We start from the raw sequence: 14742 nt of genomic DNA, 5'->3' as shown, positions 1-14742 counted from the left end.
ACGGTATATTTTTAGCAATATTTATGAATTTTTTAACTCTTTAAAATGACAAAGTCCATATTTGTTAATCCAAAAAGTGGTCTCATTTGCTTAATTTGCAGCTCTAAGCCGAGAGGGTGGGTGTCATATTTTGGTCTGATGTGCATTTTTTAAAAGCTGCAAAACTTTCTAAGTGCCTAAATACGAGGCCTCCGTTGGCCCTGGGGGAGGGGGCAGGGACTAGGGTACGATGATGGGTTTGTTCAGCTATATTTCATGCAGCTGGCTGTAGTTTCTAAAGAGTTCCTCCAAAGAGGAACGGGAAGTTTTGTCTGTCTGATCTTCTAATGCTCAGTGGAAATGGAGCAAAAGAGGGAAGCAGTCTGCCAACTTGGGCAGCTTGTGGGACTGTGGTACGCACCTCCTCTGCTTCCCAAAACACACATGTGTTTTGTATGATGAGCTATTGCTGCTCCATGCAGTTCTATGTTTTACTCTGAATCTGTTCTCTGTGGGGCTGGAGCATTCTTCTGTCAAGCTAGCCTGTGTCCATCATGCATGCAGCACACATACACACTTTGGACCATCTCAGTCTGTTGTGGAAATCATTGACAAAGCTTAAAGGAACGGTGTTTTGGTGCACTGAGCCACAATGAAGGTAAGTCTCCCATGGTACTAGTTGAGGCTGGCATTTTTCAGACAGATGTTTGGTCTGGTAAATGTAGATGGAACTGAAGACTCTCCGAGTTGGCTCTCTGTCCTTAGCAAGCCAGGGAAGAATTCTGCATGTGGTGAAGTCACAGGAGGCTTGCAGTGAAATGCTGCTGTGTTGGGTCTGTTTTTTCACACTTAGTTTGAAGACTTTTTGAGCTTCCTGCCGTGTTCATTACAATCTTCATTTTACAGCCCAGGAAAGAGTGGCAAGCCCAAGGCTCCTCAGCAGGTCATATACGCTGCCTTTCAATGGGATCCCTGGCTGCTGCGCTTGTCCTGGTGCCCTTGGCTTTTTGGAAAGGCTCCTCTTGCCAGTGACGGTTCCTTTGTTCTAGGTCAGCCAGAGCAGCATCACCATGATGTCTTCTCCTTCACCAGCCCAGCAAGCCCAGACCCCTCAGCCGATGCCTCCGCCACCTCAGCCCTCTCCCCAGCCAGGGCAGCCAACTTCCCAGCCCAACTCTAATGTCAGGTGAGCCTTGATGTAGGAGTAAGCAGGCTTCAGGTGGTTTCAAGTTTTCTGTTTAGGGTCAATAATAGCTGCTTCATCCCCAGACCTCAATGGGAAATACTTTCCTCCTCTTTCAGCTCTGGTCCAGCCCCATCTCCCAGCAGCTTCCTCCCCAGTCCATCTCCTCAGCCCTCTCAAAGTCCAGCAGCTGCACGAACGCCACAGAACTTCAGTGTCCCATCTCCTGGGCCACTAAATACTCCAGGTAATTTGTGCAGGGCTTGTGGGAGCAAAACCAGGTTGCCCCTCTTTTTACTTCCAAGTCTGTGCCTGCAATGCACTTTTTGCATAAATGGGGTTAATTGTGGGGACCCAGTGCTGGCATTTGAGCGGATTTTTTTGATAATTTTAACTATCAGTGGTGTGGTGGGTGAACACAATTTGCTTACAGACTGTGATCCTCTGCTTCCCTGGCAGAAGCTGTATTGCAGGCAGCCCAACAACAGGACAAAGGCAGCATGTCCCACAGCCAAACTCTGAATCCCCAGAATAGCTCTGTGATGGTGGCAGAGGGGGAGCAGCCTGGGGGTGCATGCAGGAAAGCAGATGGAAGGCAGGCTGTGCTGGGTGCAGCCACCTCTCCCTCCTCCTGTTCAGTGCCTTTACTCCATGGGTCTAACCTGTCCTCTTTTCTGCCTGGAAGGCAATCCCAACTCTGTCATGAGCCCAGCGAGCTCCAGCCAATCTGAAGAGCAGCAGTACCTGGAAAAACTCAAGCAGCTGTCCAAGTACATTGAGCCTCTGCGGAGGATGATCAACAAGATAGATAAGAATGAAGGTAAGTGTGTGTTGACGCCCCCTGGTGGTGTGCTTGGGGTTGTCAGTGCCCAGGCTTGATAGCCTTTCCCCTTGCAGCAGCAGGTGGTAGGTACCAAGAGGCTTTCTGCTAGGTCTGGGCTCGGTAGTCCAGATCAGCCATGTTAATTCCTACTTGCTGCCAGGTTACCTGTAGATATAGCTTTGTCACGTGCAAAGTGATGAATAAACCATGTTATATCTCTGCAGGAAGTAGAGGGAAACTGGGTGGCGATGAATTCTTTGGCTCTGCCCAGAGTTACCTTCTGTGGCTGAACTGTGTTTGGGCATGGCACACCGCGGGCCATATGGAAGGCTGCCTGAGGCATGTTGCACTTTTGCACCCTCTGAAAAGCAGAAGGGATGGACACGCTCTCAGTTTGTGCCATCTGCTGCTGTCCTCACAAGGATGCGACAGAGGCCATGTTGCACCCTATGACCTCTTTCTGAGTGGTTGTCTTTGGCAGAGAAGCTTGAACCTGAAAAGGTACAGACCTCCTTCGCCTGTCAGAAGAGATCTGCTTTCTCTCTGTCCTGCAAGATAGTTCTAGCGTAACTGCCTCTTTCAGGAGTGTTTCTTATCAATTCAGACAGGAAGAAGGACCTCAGTAAGATGAAAAGCCTGCTGGATATTCTGACTGATCCTTCCAAACGGTAAACTTGTGTGCTCATTTTCAACCCATCATCTCTTCTTGCTCTCCTCCCTTTGAACAGCAAGAGGAGTTGTCTTTGTAAGCGGCAGGAGATAATTAGAGCTAGTTGTGTTCACAGGCAAAATTCTGCTTTATGTTAGTTGAGGGAAAAGGCTCAATGCTCTAGCCTGCCTTGCTCTTGGTTTGTGCTTGCCAAGTGTAGCAGGCAGGAAGTGTCTTCTCTGTAGGAAGAGAGGCACAAGAAGCAGCTCCACACAGCAGCGGGGCCAGGTTCCAGTAGGCGGCTTCGTTCTTCCTAGCGACTGTGTAGCAGCAGTAGTGGGGAGGGAGAGTGCTGTTTGTTGGTGGCTTGCCATGTCCATCTGGGGAACGAGGAGGCAATTGTACTTTCTCTGAAGCAGAAAAGTGCCTGTTCTGAGACTGGCTTTCTTCATTCCTAGCTGTCCTCTGAAGACACTGCAGAAATGTGAAATTGCTCTGGAGAAACTCAAGAATGACATGGCTGTGGTAAGCTCTCTCTGTGTGTATCTCTTTGTTCCCCTAGTCCACATTAGCAGGGGGCTTTCTCTTCTCAGTGATTCTGCACGTCAGGAACAAAAGAAGGAAAATCTAGGCAAAGACGTTGTCCACAGTACAGCATAAAGGTCTGGTCACCACACCTCAAAAAGGATATTGTAGCTTTAAAAAGGGATAACCAAAAGGGGCCAGATTGAATTCCCAATGTGGAAAGGTTACAATATTTGGGACCTTTTTATGTTTTGAAAAAAGGCAATTAAGAGAAGACAGAGTATAAGATTATGCATGGTTTTAAGAGAGGATTAGACAAATGCCTGGAGGATGAAGCTATCAACAGCTATTGGCCATGCCCTTGAATAGCAGTTGCAAGGAATCACAGATAGGGAGAGTGCAACTGTTGTACTCTGGTCCTGCTTCTGGGCTTCTTCCCAGAGACATCCAATAGCCACTATGAGAATAGGATGTCAGACTAGATAGGCCTTGGCGCTGACAGAGCTACAGCGCTATTCTGCTTTTACAAGAACAAACGACTCGCAACTTACACAAGAGTTAAGTTCCAGAGGTAGCACGTAAAGCCAAAATCACATATAGTCAATCCTTTAAAAACTGGAAAATGTCTTGCAAAAACCACTGGAGACTTCCATGCACCTCCGAATGCACCTAAGGCCGCTTTCACTCTCTTAACTGCACATCCAAATGCTCTCCCAAGGTGAGTGCGATGGTGGACCCAATTGCCAGTGTTCCCGCCTTCTTCCAATTCCCCACCCCTTGATGACTGCCTCTTTTTAAAAAAAAAATCAGCCAGGCACATAAAGCTGAGCTCACACAAGTTACATGCACATAAGTTGCGAGTCGACCATACAAGCAAACTCCAGTGTGTCCAAAGCTGAGTAAGGAGCAATTGCCTGATGGGATCTGAGTAGATGGTGCATAAGGAAAGAAAGACAGGCATCTTGACAGTTGGCCAGCCCCAAGGCCAGGCAGAGTGGGTGAGTTGGAGCTGCTCGTGGGAGGTGAACCTGGTAGGAGGGTGGATGCCTCATGAAGTCCTTTTCTCTACATGGAATGTTGTATGCGGATGATACCCAGCTCTACCTCTCTTTTAAATCAGAACCAGTGAAGGCGGTGAAGGTCCTGTGTGAGTGTCTGGAGGCGGTTGGAGGATGGATGGCGGCTAACAGATTGAGGTTGAATCCTGACAAGACAGAAGTACTGTTTTTGGGGGGACAGGAGGCGGGCAGGTGTGGAGGATTCCCTGGTCCTGAATGGGGTAACTGTGCCCCTGAAGGACCAGGTGCGCAGCCTGGGAGTCATTTTGGACTCACAGCTGTCCATGGAGGCACAGGTCAAATCTGTGTCCAGGGCAGCTGTTTACCAGCTCCATCTGGTACGTAGGCTGAGACCCTATCTGCCTGCGGACTGTCTCGCCAGAGTGGTGCATGCTCTGGTTATCTCCCGCTTGGACTACTGCAATGCACTCTACGTGGGGCTACCTTTGAAGGTGACTCGGAAACTACAACTAATCCAGAACGCGGCAGCTAGACTGGTGACTGGGGGCGGCTGCCGAGACCACATAACACCGGTCTTGAAAAACCTACATTGGCTCCCAGTACGTTTCCGAGCACAATTCAAAGTGTTGGTGCTGACCTTTAAAGCCCTAAACGGCCTCGGTCCAGTATACCTGAAGGAGTGTCTCCACCCCATCATTCTGCCCGGACACTGAGGTCCAGCACCGAGGGCCTTCTGGCGGTTCCCTCATTGCAAGAAGCAAAGCTACAGGGAACCAGGCAGAGGGCCTTCTCGGTAGTGGCGCCCGCCCTGTGGAACGCCCTTCCAGCAGATGTCAAAGCGATAAACAACTACCTGACATTCAGAAGACATCTTAAGGCAGCCCTGTTTAGGGAAGTTTTTAACGTGTGATATTTTACTGTATTTTTGGTTTTTATGGAAGCCGCCCAGAGTGGCTGGGGAGGCCCAGCCAGATGGGCGGGGTATAAATAATAAATTATTATTATTATATTATTATGGAGCTGTCTGAGATTCAATGGACAGGTTTGTAAGCTGGCATCTGAGCAGAGGGCCTGAAATCTCAAGTTATTCTTAAAGCTGTTTCCTGAGAGTCCAGCAACACCTACTGACAGAACTGCACCTTCCCTAAATCCATGTGTGTCTCTTGTATGTCAGCCCACCCCCCCGCCCCCTACAGTGCCTCCCACAAAGCAGCAGTACTTGTGCCAACCGTTGTTGGATGCTGTCTTGGCCAATATCCGCTCACCAGTCTTCAATCATTCCCTCTACCGAACCTTTATGCCAGCAATGACTGCCATCCATGGTCCACCCATCACGTATGTATATTCATTGTTCTAGTATCTGCTGAAAGATGGCTAAGGAATTGTGAGAGATAGGAAAGCTCAGAGCCCAGGCCTGGAAGGAATAAGATGGCCAAAGATTACTTGTGTGTGCTGCAAGAGATTAACACAGCTACCCTTCTGGAATTTGTCAGATATTTTTGCATATATATTGTTCCGGCTGTTTCTGAAGTTATTTTATCTTGCTTTGATATTTTAGTTAGACCAGTTGTTGGGGGCTGCCTTATCGTTTTGTATGCAAAATTAATTAGAAATGAGAATTGAAACGGAAGTTGGCTGTCCTATCATAGGACCCCGGTGACTTCCACTCGGAAGCGGAAATATGAAGAGGACGAAAGGCAGACTATACCAAATGTATTACAAGGGGAGGTTGCAAGATTAAACCCAAAGTTCTTGGTGAACCTGGATCCCTCCCATTGTAGCAACAATGGCACCGTCCACCTCATATGCAAGCTAGGTGAGTGGCAAGAAAAGACAGCTCTGTCTTCAAATATCCTCTTGACACTTGGAAGGCTAAAAGCCTGCATTGGTGGTGGTGGCAGCATCAGCAGGGGAGGTTGACTGGGCCTGGTTAAGCTCCAAAACTTGACCAAGAGAGAAAAGGTAACAGAGGATCCTAACCAGACCTTAATGGGTCAGGTGCCTGTTGCCGGGGACAGAGAGGTTGTTTCTGAATTCCTGCTTAATAAAGAGGCTGCCTGATAAGCAATTTTAGGTGTCTCTTGGAGAAGGTTGAGAAATTAATGCAAAATGTGTCCAATTCCAGATGACAAGAATCTTCCAAATGTCCCACCATTGCAACTGAGTGTCCCAGCCGATTATCCACATCAGAGCCCCTTGTGGATTGATAACCCTCAGCAGTACGGTATGAAAGAACAAGGCAGGCGGAAAATGACATTTGGGTGGGTGATGGGGTATAGGGTCTACATTAAGCCTTGGAACTGGTAAGTTTAGCCTTTGTGATCCATTTGACCACTTCATATTAAGACTCCCATCCTGTCTTTTGAGTGTGGATTTATTTGTGCTGTAGGAAGAGATGTGGTAAAGTTTTATCTGTGATTTCAGAATACTGGGTTTTTTTGAGGGACACTGCTAGATGCCAAGTGGGAAGAAGAGAACCAACTACATTTTTTTACTTATAAACACACACTCTCTTACTAAGTTTTTACAGGAAAACTGCCCTCTCAGTTTTAAGCTTTGGAAGCTCAGAATTTCAGTATCCTAAGGAAATCCTTTGATTGAATTTTGGAAGCTTCAGATATGTAACAAGACACTGCTACTGCTTCCAATGGTGAGGTGAAGGGGGGAAAAGCCAATGACTCATTTTTTTCAGTTCTGCAGCTCCAAATCCCCAGCTTTGATAACCCATCAGTATGAGACACAAAACCGCCCACATACAAGCTGTCATCTGGATGGTGTCCTTTATTTTTTTTTTTAATAACAGACTCTTTCTGCTTTTTTCTTTCCAGAAGCAAACCCTTTCTTGCAGTCAGTGTATCGCTACATGATGTCAAAATTGCTGCAGCTTCCTGACAAGCACTCTGTCACAGCACTCCTTAACACCTGGGCGCAGAGCATCCGCCAGGCCTGCTTGTCTGCTGCTTAATGTCTCGTCATCTCCTCTTGCTGGGCCTGAGCTGGAAAAAACCACAGCCAAGCAGGGCAGGAACGTGTGAAGCAGAAGCCTTAAATTGTTTTTGTTTACTAGGAGCCCGGCTTTGTAAAGAGCCTGGCATTAGGTTTAGTGCTTGTGCTTCTTCTGCCTTTGTAGACCTGCCCATAACTTGATGCAGGGGGTGGATTTTCACGGTTCTTACGGCAGACGTGTTAATGACTTTTTTTTAATGTCTTCTTAGAGAAGAGTGTGTGTAGACTTCTGTCACGGAGTCTCCCTACTATAAGAAAAGGGACAGCGTCCTTCAGACCTCGTCCAGTGCCCAGTATGTATGTATATATGTATGCTTGGTTGGATACCAGCCCAAGAAGAGGCTGCCTGCACACCCACCACACAAGCTGTTCTTTGATAGCTGTGTGCAGTGACTGACTGAAGCAGGTGAGCGGTTTGTGTCTTCCCAACTATGAGGCAGCCAGCTATTAGACTGATGTGGCTCTGGCAAGCCATGCGTCAAATGTCATTCATCAACTTGTGCCTCACGGGAGGAGCCTGGCTGGGCATAGGGTGAGACTGAGGCTGCTTCACTGAGCCCTGGTTTTGCTTTCTCCTACCTCCCATGCACAACTCTCTTTATCTTTGTGGAAGTATTGCTGTTTTTACATACTTCTGCTATCACCTTTGCAGCAGAGTCGCTGAATACTGGCTTGCACTCTTCCAACACGGCATCCAATTGCTGTGCTATCTGTAAATGTGTGATTGCTGTGTCAATTTGAGGACATTTTTAAAAATGTACTTAAGAAGCTCTGATTGATTGCAGTACAAAGTATCAATTATTTCATACATGAACTAAGGCATTTGTTTTATTGTAATAAATGTATTGTTCCAGTGTTTTAACACTCACTTATTTTCTCTTGCAACCCCCCAAACTGCTTTGGCTCCACCGCACCCTGAGCACGAGGGCACAAAAACTTGTTTGCTAAAAGGCAAAGTCACTTTGATACCCCCTTGACCTGGGGTTAAGGAGGCTTCTGTGTATTTTGCATCTAAAAGCCCCCAATTCTGTAGTTTAAAAAAGTAAACTTAATTACTACTGAAGGTAGAACAGATTCTAGGGAGAAGTAAGGTCACTGTGATCTTCTGTAGCTATGTGGACAAAAAAGAATTATGAAGTTTTAAAAATTGAGTGGTGAACACCAGAAACAATTTGTTGAAAGTACAGCACACACTCGGAAATGGTTTAGCTGGCTTTCAAACCACTTTAGGGCAAGGAGACACATTACAAAAAGAGGCCAATTGAACCATACTTGCTAAAGTGCTGTCCGGTGGAGCCTGTTCCTCTGAACAGCCTGTGTTCTCTTCTGTCTCTCTGCAAAAGCATTTCCTAGTGTTTGCTTCAGTGCTGGCAGCACAGCCCTTTCAGCAGCAGGCAGTGGTGTGAGAATCCTACTGGAGAACAAAGTGGGCCTGTCATATTGAAGTCTGCATTTAAATAAGCTGCTCTCGCATCCTTCTAATAGGGTGTTTGAGGAAGGCAGTGTCCAAGTTTAGTGTCTGCCCCCACACACAAAGAATATTTTTTTTCTGGAGTCTTGGCTTTTAGCCAAGAGCTTGCTCTGATAATTCACGTTCAAAGCCAAAAACTAACTGATGTTGATGTTTCGTATGTACTAAACTAGTCCTCTGGAGCAAATGGGAACATTTCTCCACCTGCCCAAGTGACAAGTGTTAGCAGGAGTTACAGTAGAATTTGCTTGCACTTCAACACCCCTTTCATCTTAGAGCAGAGAGGTGAGCCAAGGGCAGCACTGACCCAGAGTCAACCCCCTCTGGGGGGCTGAGGCAAGAACTGCACTTCTTCCAAAAAGGCTTTTCCCATCAACTGATTCAACACCTCTATATCATTTTTATCAAGTTTAAATTCGTAAAAATTAAATTCTATTTTTGTTTTTGTTTTTAAATAAAAAACAAAACAAAATTTGCAAGGTCTTGGTGGGAGGGAGGGTCATAAACCTTTTGGCATCACAAGAGCAGTCAGTAAACTTTTTTTAAAAAACAGACCAATTTTAGAAGTGCTTTAAAAGGGCCACAAAACCTTTTGGCATCAGGACACCACTGGGGGGGGACTCAAAGGAGCAGTATGTAATGGCATTTTTTTTTTAAAAAAAAAGACTGTTTGGGAAGGTGGGGGAGTCCAGTTTGAAAAATGTTTACATTTCAATTAGATCCTCACCACAAAATACTTTTTCTAATTTGGGAAGCCTGCTGGGAGACTTTTAATTGCAAAACTTTAATAAAAAGTTGTGAGTGGCCTGTGCAGTGGTGGACCTTGGGATCTTAAATTTCTGTGACAGCCAGATTTAGTTGTCCCCCCTACTTCTCATGCTGCATTCTAAATCATAATTGTGGAGTCCTTGCAGTGCCCCAAAGTCCAAGCACCCAGTGTGACCTAACCAATCATGCTCCCCTTAAGCCATCTCTGGCCTGTGTTAAGATAAGATGCCTGCTTACCATTTCTTAGGACCATTCTTCACCTTGGGCAACCGTGTGACCTCTTGGTTCCTGAAGGAAAACATTAATTAGCATGTATATTTATAGGTAAGTGCTACTTCATACTAGGTCACAGAGTATTTATTCTGGCACCAACAATTAGGCACTGGGAAAAGAATTCTCGCCTCTTGCCCTTTCATCATGCATTATGTCCTTCCATAGGACACAGAAATAACACTTTTGAGACTCATAGGAGCATCTTAAGTAGCAAAATACCACTGCAGCCTGCTTTCTCAGCTCACATGGAAATGCCCCAACACACCTGCTCTCAAGATTGCAGCTGCCATCAAAGTTCCTAGGAGGTGAGATCCAGCACTTTAGTAAGCATGCAGTAAGCATTTCCATGCTCTCTCCACATAGGTAGGCTACTCCAAGCATAACCACTTCCTGCTTCAATTAAATTTAAGCCCAGCTACAAAGAAAAATTCCAGTGAGGTTAAATTGCTTGAGGTTAAATTGCTGGGAGGAGTGAAATTTAATCCTACATGAATTGAACAAGCAGGCTAACTGTATTGGGAGGTGGGAATCAATAGCCAGCATTAGGAGGAGTCTGCAGAGGGAGGCGGACAAAATAATAGTCTCAATGCATTTTATGGAGAGTTAATTTGGACAATTGCTTTCAGCTGCTATTTTCTCCTCAAGGAGATAGGATGGTACAGGAATGCATGGGATCTCTAAAAAACGGCAGAGATCAAAGAAGGTTCCCTGGCAAAAATTTGAGCTCCTATCTCACATGTGCTCACAAATAGCTTTGTCAGAAGAAATTAGCTAAAAGCTATGGCTGAACCACTCATTAGTTCCAGCGACCACCTAATCAATCAACTGTGGTACTTTGGAGACCCTGCTGCAACTCAAATGAGATATTCAGAGGTACCATCCTTCCTCTTTCCATTAAAAACCACCTTACCCAACATGACCAGCTAGCATGTAGTCCTCAGGAATTCTTTTGGTCTTGTGGATATCTTCCAAGCACGATCTCAAATACATCAGCTGAAGAAGAAAGGAGGAGAGAGTGTGACTTTTCTGCTCCTCCTGCAATGTCAGCTTCCTGCCTCTGAGGGACCCAGGAGAGCAAGTAGCCTCACCTCCTGCATCTGCATGTGGTTGATGTTCCACAACTGCCGAATGACCACTTCGCACTCCTCCAGCGTTGGTGGCTTCCGCATGTAGGAAGGGAGCACTGTCACCAAGAAGGGGTTGGAAGAAGCAGCAGGGATTTTCACATCTCCTGCCCTGCTTTGACCAGATGAAAAAGGGATGGGGGACGTCATCCTGTCACAAACATCTGCGTCTCTGTAACAACACAGTTGAAGTGTGACCAAGGAACAGTTATTTCAGTCAAGTACACGTGGGCAACCTATGGCCTAAGGGACTGACTGGCACTCTTTTCAAGTAGCCCCAACACAGGGGCTAACCAACTGCCCTATTCTTTCATTAGTTTTAGTTTCCTTCCCATTTCTCTTGGCTTTAAAAATATTTTCTCCCTTTTTATATAGCCTATGTGTTACATTACATTTTATATAGTTATATGTTACATTAAAAAAAATCCTGACTGAATGACTGGGGGGGGGGTTCTCCCAGCTGTCAGATCACTGGTGGGTTTTAACAGTGTGTGCTGGTCACTAATATCAGAAAGGAATTGCTTTCATTTGCTGAACAGTCTGTTGTACAAAAGAAGCTATGTATCTATCTGAGAGTAACCACACTTAAGTCTACCAAGGCCCAAGTAAGCCTGCGTAAGACTTAGAATTCTGCACACAACAGTGTGGTGTAGTGGTTAGAGTGTTGGACTAAGACTTAGGAGACCAAGGTTCAAATCCCCACTCAGCTATGAAGCCTCCCAGGTTACCTTGAGCCAGTCACAGCCTCACAGCACAAGTTCACTCACAGGACTGTTGTAAGGAGAGAATGGAGAGGGGATGTGTGTACACCACCTTGATAAATAGTAAGCAGAACTTTTAATCATCAGTAACAATAACAGTGTGAAACTTGCTGCTTTGTTTTAGAAGTTACTGCTACTTTAGTGGGTGTTCTCAAACCTGGGATGAGGTGCCTCTTCTGGAACCGTCTCCTGCTCCGGCCTGAAGTCCTCCAATTCCTTCCACATTACTCTATCTACTTCCTTTTCTATAATTTCTTCTTCTGCACTCGTCTCGTCCATCATGAACTCCCCACTTACTGGCGGCTTTTCCAGCTCCTCAGAACCTACAAGATGTTTAGGAAAAGGCTGCATTGCTAATACACTCAAAACACTACACAGTCATGGCATCAGATGCACTGTGGCCACCGTTAACGCTATATTTTCAGCTTAGACTGTGTGTATACCTTGTTCTCTGTACTCTTCTTTTGCTGCTGGTGCCACCATCTTCAAGCTGGCACTTGTCTTCCCTGGTGCACTGCTTCCTGGCTGTTTCTTACTAGGCAAGTTGCTGGAAGAATGATCTACAAAAACAGAAAGAAAGGAACTAGTTGAATAATCTGGCAGACAGGTGCATACTCCCTTGAAGGGCTAGCACCAGTACCCATGTATGAGCGCATAACCATAGGGAAGGTCAAACAGGACATTTTCAGAAGGGACCCTTTTGTGTCTTGGCATCCTAGTAGCTGAAATATTCTAAGAGAAACCTGATCCTGGAGCTCCCATGCTTGGCATCAACTCCTTGCCTATCAAGAGCTGGGAGGCACTCAGTTGGACCTTCACCTGCTCCATGTCAGTCTGTGTATTTGCCTACTCATTCATCCCCTTCAAGAAACACCAAGCCTAATCTCTTGGGTAACAACCAGGGCTCACATATTACAAGCACCAGCTTCACTGGACTCGCCTATCCCCCTCATTACCAACTCTATGCTAAGAGCTTCCAAACATGGGGCTGTCAAGGAATCTTGCCTTGTGGTTTCTAAGTACAAAGGATTTTGACAGGTGGGTGGGGCATCCACCTGTCAATCATGGTGACATTAATGACACCCCCCAAATACAGCTGTCAAATTCAGTGGGAGGCCGAACCTGATCAGCACCTGGCCCTTGGAACCCAAAAGGTTCCCCAGCCCTGGTTTAGGTGAAGCAGCTGTGTCAGAAACCATCATATCCATTCCTGAGCCTTGAGTGGGCAAGTGACTAGTTTCACTTTATAACTGAAACATGGCCAGTGCAAGGCTGTACCTTTCCTCTGAAGTATTGGGTTCATGATGAGCTTATAATGAAGATCTGCAAGAAAAAGAAAAGGCCTTGTTATTGTGGCCAGCCCACCCCTCCTTTAACTGGTAATGTTCACGCCCAGGGATCTCCCCATTCTTTTACTTGGGGATGGAGAGGGAGAGACTTGAGGGGGCAGCCAACTGGGTGATTGGATCTAGGTGCCCGGAGCTGGAATGCTGCTGCTGCAACCACCTCTTTTTCAGGGAGGGGTGTCAACTTGAATGAAATATTGGGGGGGGCAGGTAAGCAAGGCCCGCCCTATATAATTGACCACATGACGCGGTGCTATTTGAATGGCAATGCCCATCCACTTGGGGGCTGCCGAACCCCCTCGTATATTTTCTCCCTCGCCCCCTAGGAGTTGGCTCCTATTTGAGGGGTGGGGTATCCTTCCGGCTGCCCACCCTTGTTCTGCCTCTTGAGGACATCGATCTCCTCGTGGAGCTTCTGGAGGGTCTCGGCGTGCTGCGCCTGCAGGAACTTGAGGCTGCGCTCCAGGTCGGTGGCCGCCCTCCTCCAGCCGTCGGCGCTGGGAGTCCGAGGCGGCCGAGGAGGGTGAGGCTGAGAAGCGGGGTGCGAAGGCGACGGCTGAGCCGGGGACGCGGCCCTTTCCTGCTGCGGAGGCGGAGGCTGCTGCCCGCCGAAGCGCGACCAGGGAGGCAGGTGGAGGTTGTGTTGCTGGTGGAGCTGCTGGGCGCGGCCCAGCGAAGGGAAACCGGAGCTCTGCATGGCCGAGGCCGAGGACGGGAAGGAAAGCGAGGTGCGCAGAGGCCTCAGACTCAACCAGCTCGGGTGCGAGGAGAAGCAGCAGCCGGGCCGGGGCTAAGGCGCATTTCTGCCGCCGGCGCCGCCTCCTCCTCTTCAGAAGAGCTTTCCCTCTGAGGCGGAGGCGCTGCCCATTCCGCCTCAGGAGCGGGAGGTCGTTGGCCCTTTCGCTTCTCCTACCCGGGGCGGGAAACCTGAAGGGCCGAAGCGCCGCCGCCTGAGGAGAATTAGGCGGCGGCTCTGCGTCCCTTCCCGCCGCCTCCTCCTCCTCCGAGCAGCCTCGCGCCGCTCCCCGCCCCCGCAGCCGCCTCTGTCGCCATGGCGACGGGCGCTCGCTCGCTCGCTCGCACCACAGTGGCCGGAGGAGCGAAAGAGGCGCGAAGCCCCAGGAGGAGGAGGAGGAGGAGGAGAGCCCCGCCCATCGAGCGCGGTGAGGGGCGGGTGTTAGTCTCGACTCGTCATAAGGGAAAAGGCGTCGTGAGGGGAATGGAAGGGAGGGGGAGCCAGGAAGGGGCAATAACTCAAAAGAGGCCTCTTACCCTCGAAGACGATAAAGGGTCAGGGGGCGCACCTCTCGCTAGCTCCCCACCAGGAGTAAAAAAAAAAAACTGGGGGAAAGGGGCAGGGAAGCCCCGCCCCACATGATCAATCGAATGTTACGGTGCACTGAGCACTACAGTATTTGAATGGCGTTGTCCAGATGTCCAAGAGAAAAATAACTACCAAACTTTTAGAAGACATTTGAAGGCAGCCCTGTTTAGGGAAGCTTTTAATGTTTAATAGTTCCAGTTACAGATAGGTAGCCGTGTTGGTCTGCCAACAGTATCTGAAGAAGTGTGCATGCACACGAAAGCTCATACCTAGAACTAACTTAGTTGGTCTTTAAGGTGCTACTGGAAGGAATTTTTTTATAATGTTTAATAGGTTATTGTATTTTGGTGTTCTGTTGGAAGCCGCCCAGAGTGGCTGGGGAAACCCAGCCAGATGGGTGGGGTATAAATAATAAATTTATTATTATTATTATTATTATTATTATTATTATTATTATTATTATTATTATTATTGGTTTCTATGCTCTACAA

At 47.5% G+C, this 14742-nt stretch overlaps 2 protein-coding genes across 6 annotated transcripts in view; one reads left to right on the top strand and one right to left on the bottom strand.

Moving 5' to 3' along the window:
• MED15 (mediator complex subunit 15) overlaps positions 1–8046 on the top strand; it is a 35716-nt gene extending 27670 nt beyond the window's left edge. For both annotated transcript variants that reach the window (XM_081842769.1, XM_081842768.1), the window contains 9 exons: positions 1029–1165; positions 1282–1409; positions 1848–1982; positions 2590–2653; positions 3093–3159; positions 5353–5513; positions 5828–5994; positions 6304–6402; positions 7007–8046. In XM_081842769.1, the coding sequence (XP_081698895.1) occupies positions 1029–1165; positions 1282–1409; positions 1848–1982; positions 2590–2653; positions 3093–3159; positions 5353–5513; positions 5828–5994; positions 6304–6402; positions 7007–7143 (1095 nt within the window). In that variant the 3' untranslated portion in view covers positions 7144–8046. The remainder of the gene's footprint in view (positions 1–1028; positions 1166–1281; positions 1410–1847; positions 1983–2589; positions 2654–3092; positions 3160–5352; positions 5514–5827; positions 5995–6303; positions 6403–7006) is intronic.
• On the bottom strand, positions 6940–14006 carry CCDC74B (coiled-coil domain containing 74B). 4 transcript variants are annotated; one of them, XM_081842823.1, is made up of 9 exons: positions 13300–14005; positions 12860–12904; positions 12025–12141; positions 11739–11904; positions 10785–10992; positions 10607–10689; positions 9661–9711; positions 8457–8598; positions 6940–7174 (listed from the first exon to the last, which is right to left on the bottom strand). In XM_081842823.1, the coding sequence occupies exons 1-8, from the start codon at positions 13622–13624 to the stop codon at positions 8460–8462; spliced, it is 1134 nt and encodes a 377-aa protein (XP_081698949.1). In that variant the 5' UTR covers positions 13625–14005; the 3' UTR covers positions 6940–7174; positions 8457–8459. The 4 variants fall into 4 exon arrangements, with proteins under 4 accessions (XP_081698949.1, XP_081698948.1, XP_081698950.1 ...); XM_081842822.1 differs by having other exon boundaries at positions 7150–7894; XM_081842824.1 differs by lacking the exon at positions 6940–7174 and having other exon boundaries at positions 8384–8595; positions 13300–14006.
• Positions 14007–14742: the final 736 nt, after the last annotated feature.

The sequence above is a fragment of the Podarcis erhardii genome (assembly GCF_964252035.2).
Source record: "Podarcis erhardii genome assembly, chromosome: 15".
Lineage (NCBI taxonomy): Eukaryota > Metazoa > Chordata > Lepidosauria > Squamata > Lacertidae > Podarcis > Podarcis erhardii.
The sequence above is the reverse complement of the archived record's forward strand: the minus strand, read 5'-3'. Positions and strand labels throughout refer to the sequence as shown.

Coding starts and splice junctions, on each gene's coding strand:
- CCDC74B (XM_081842823.1), bottom strand. CDS start 13,624: ATGCAGAGCTCCGGTTTCCCTTCGCTGGGCCGCGCCCAGCAGCTCCAC. Junction 10,993..11,738: donor GAAGAGGCACCTCATCCCAG/GTTTGAGAACAC, acceptor GTGTTGTTACAG/AGACGCAGATGTTTGTGACA. Junction 8,599..9,660: donor AAGAATGGTCCTAAGAAATG/GTAAGCAGGCAT, acceptor TTTGTTCTCCAG/TAGGATTCTCACACCACTGC.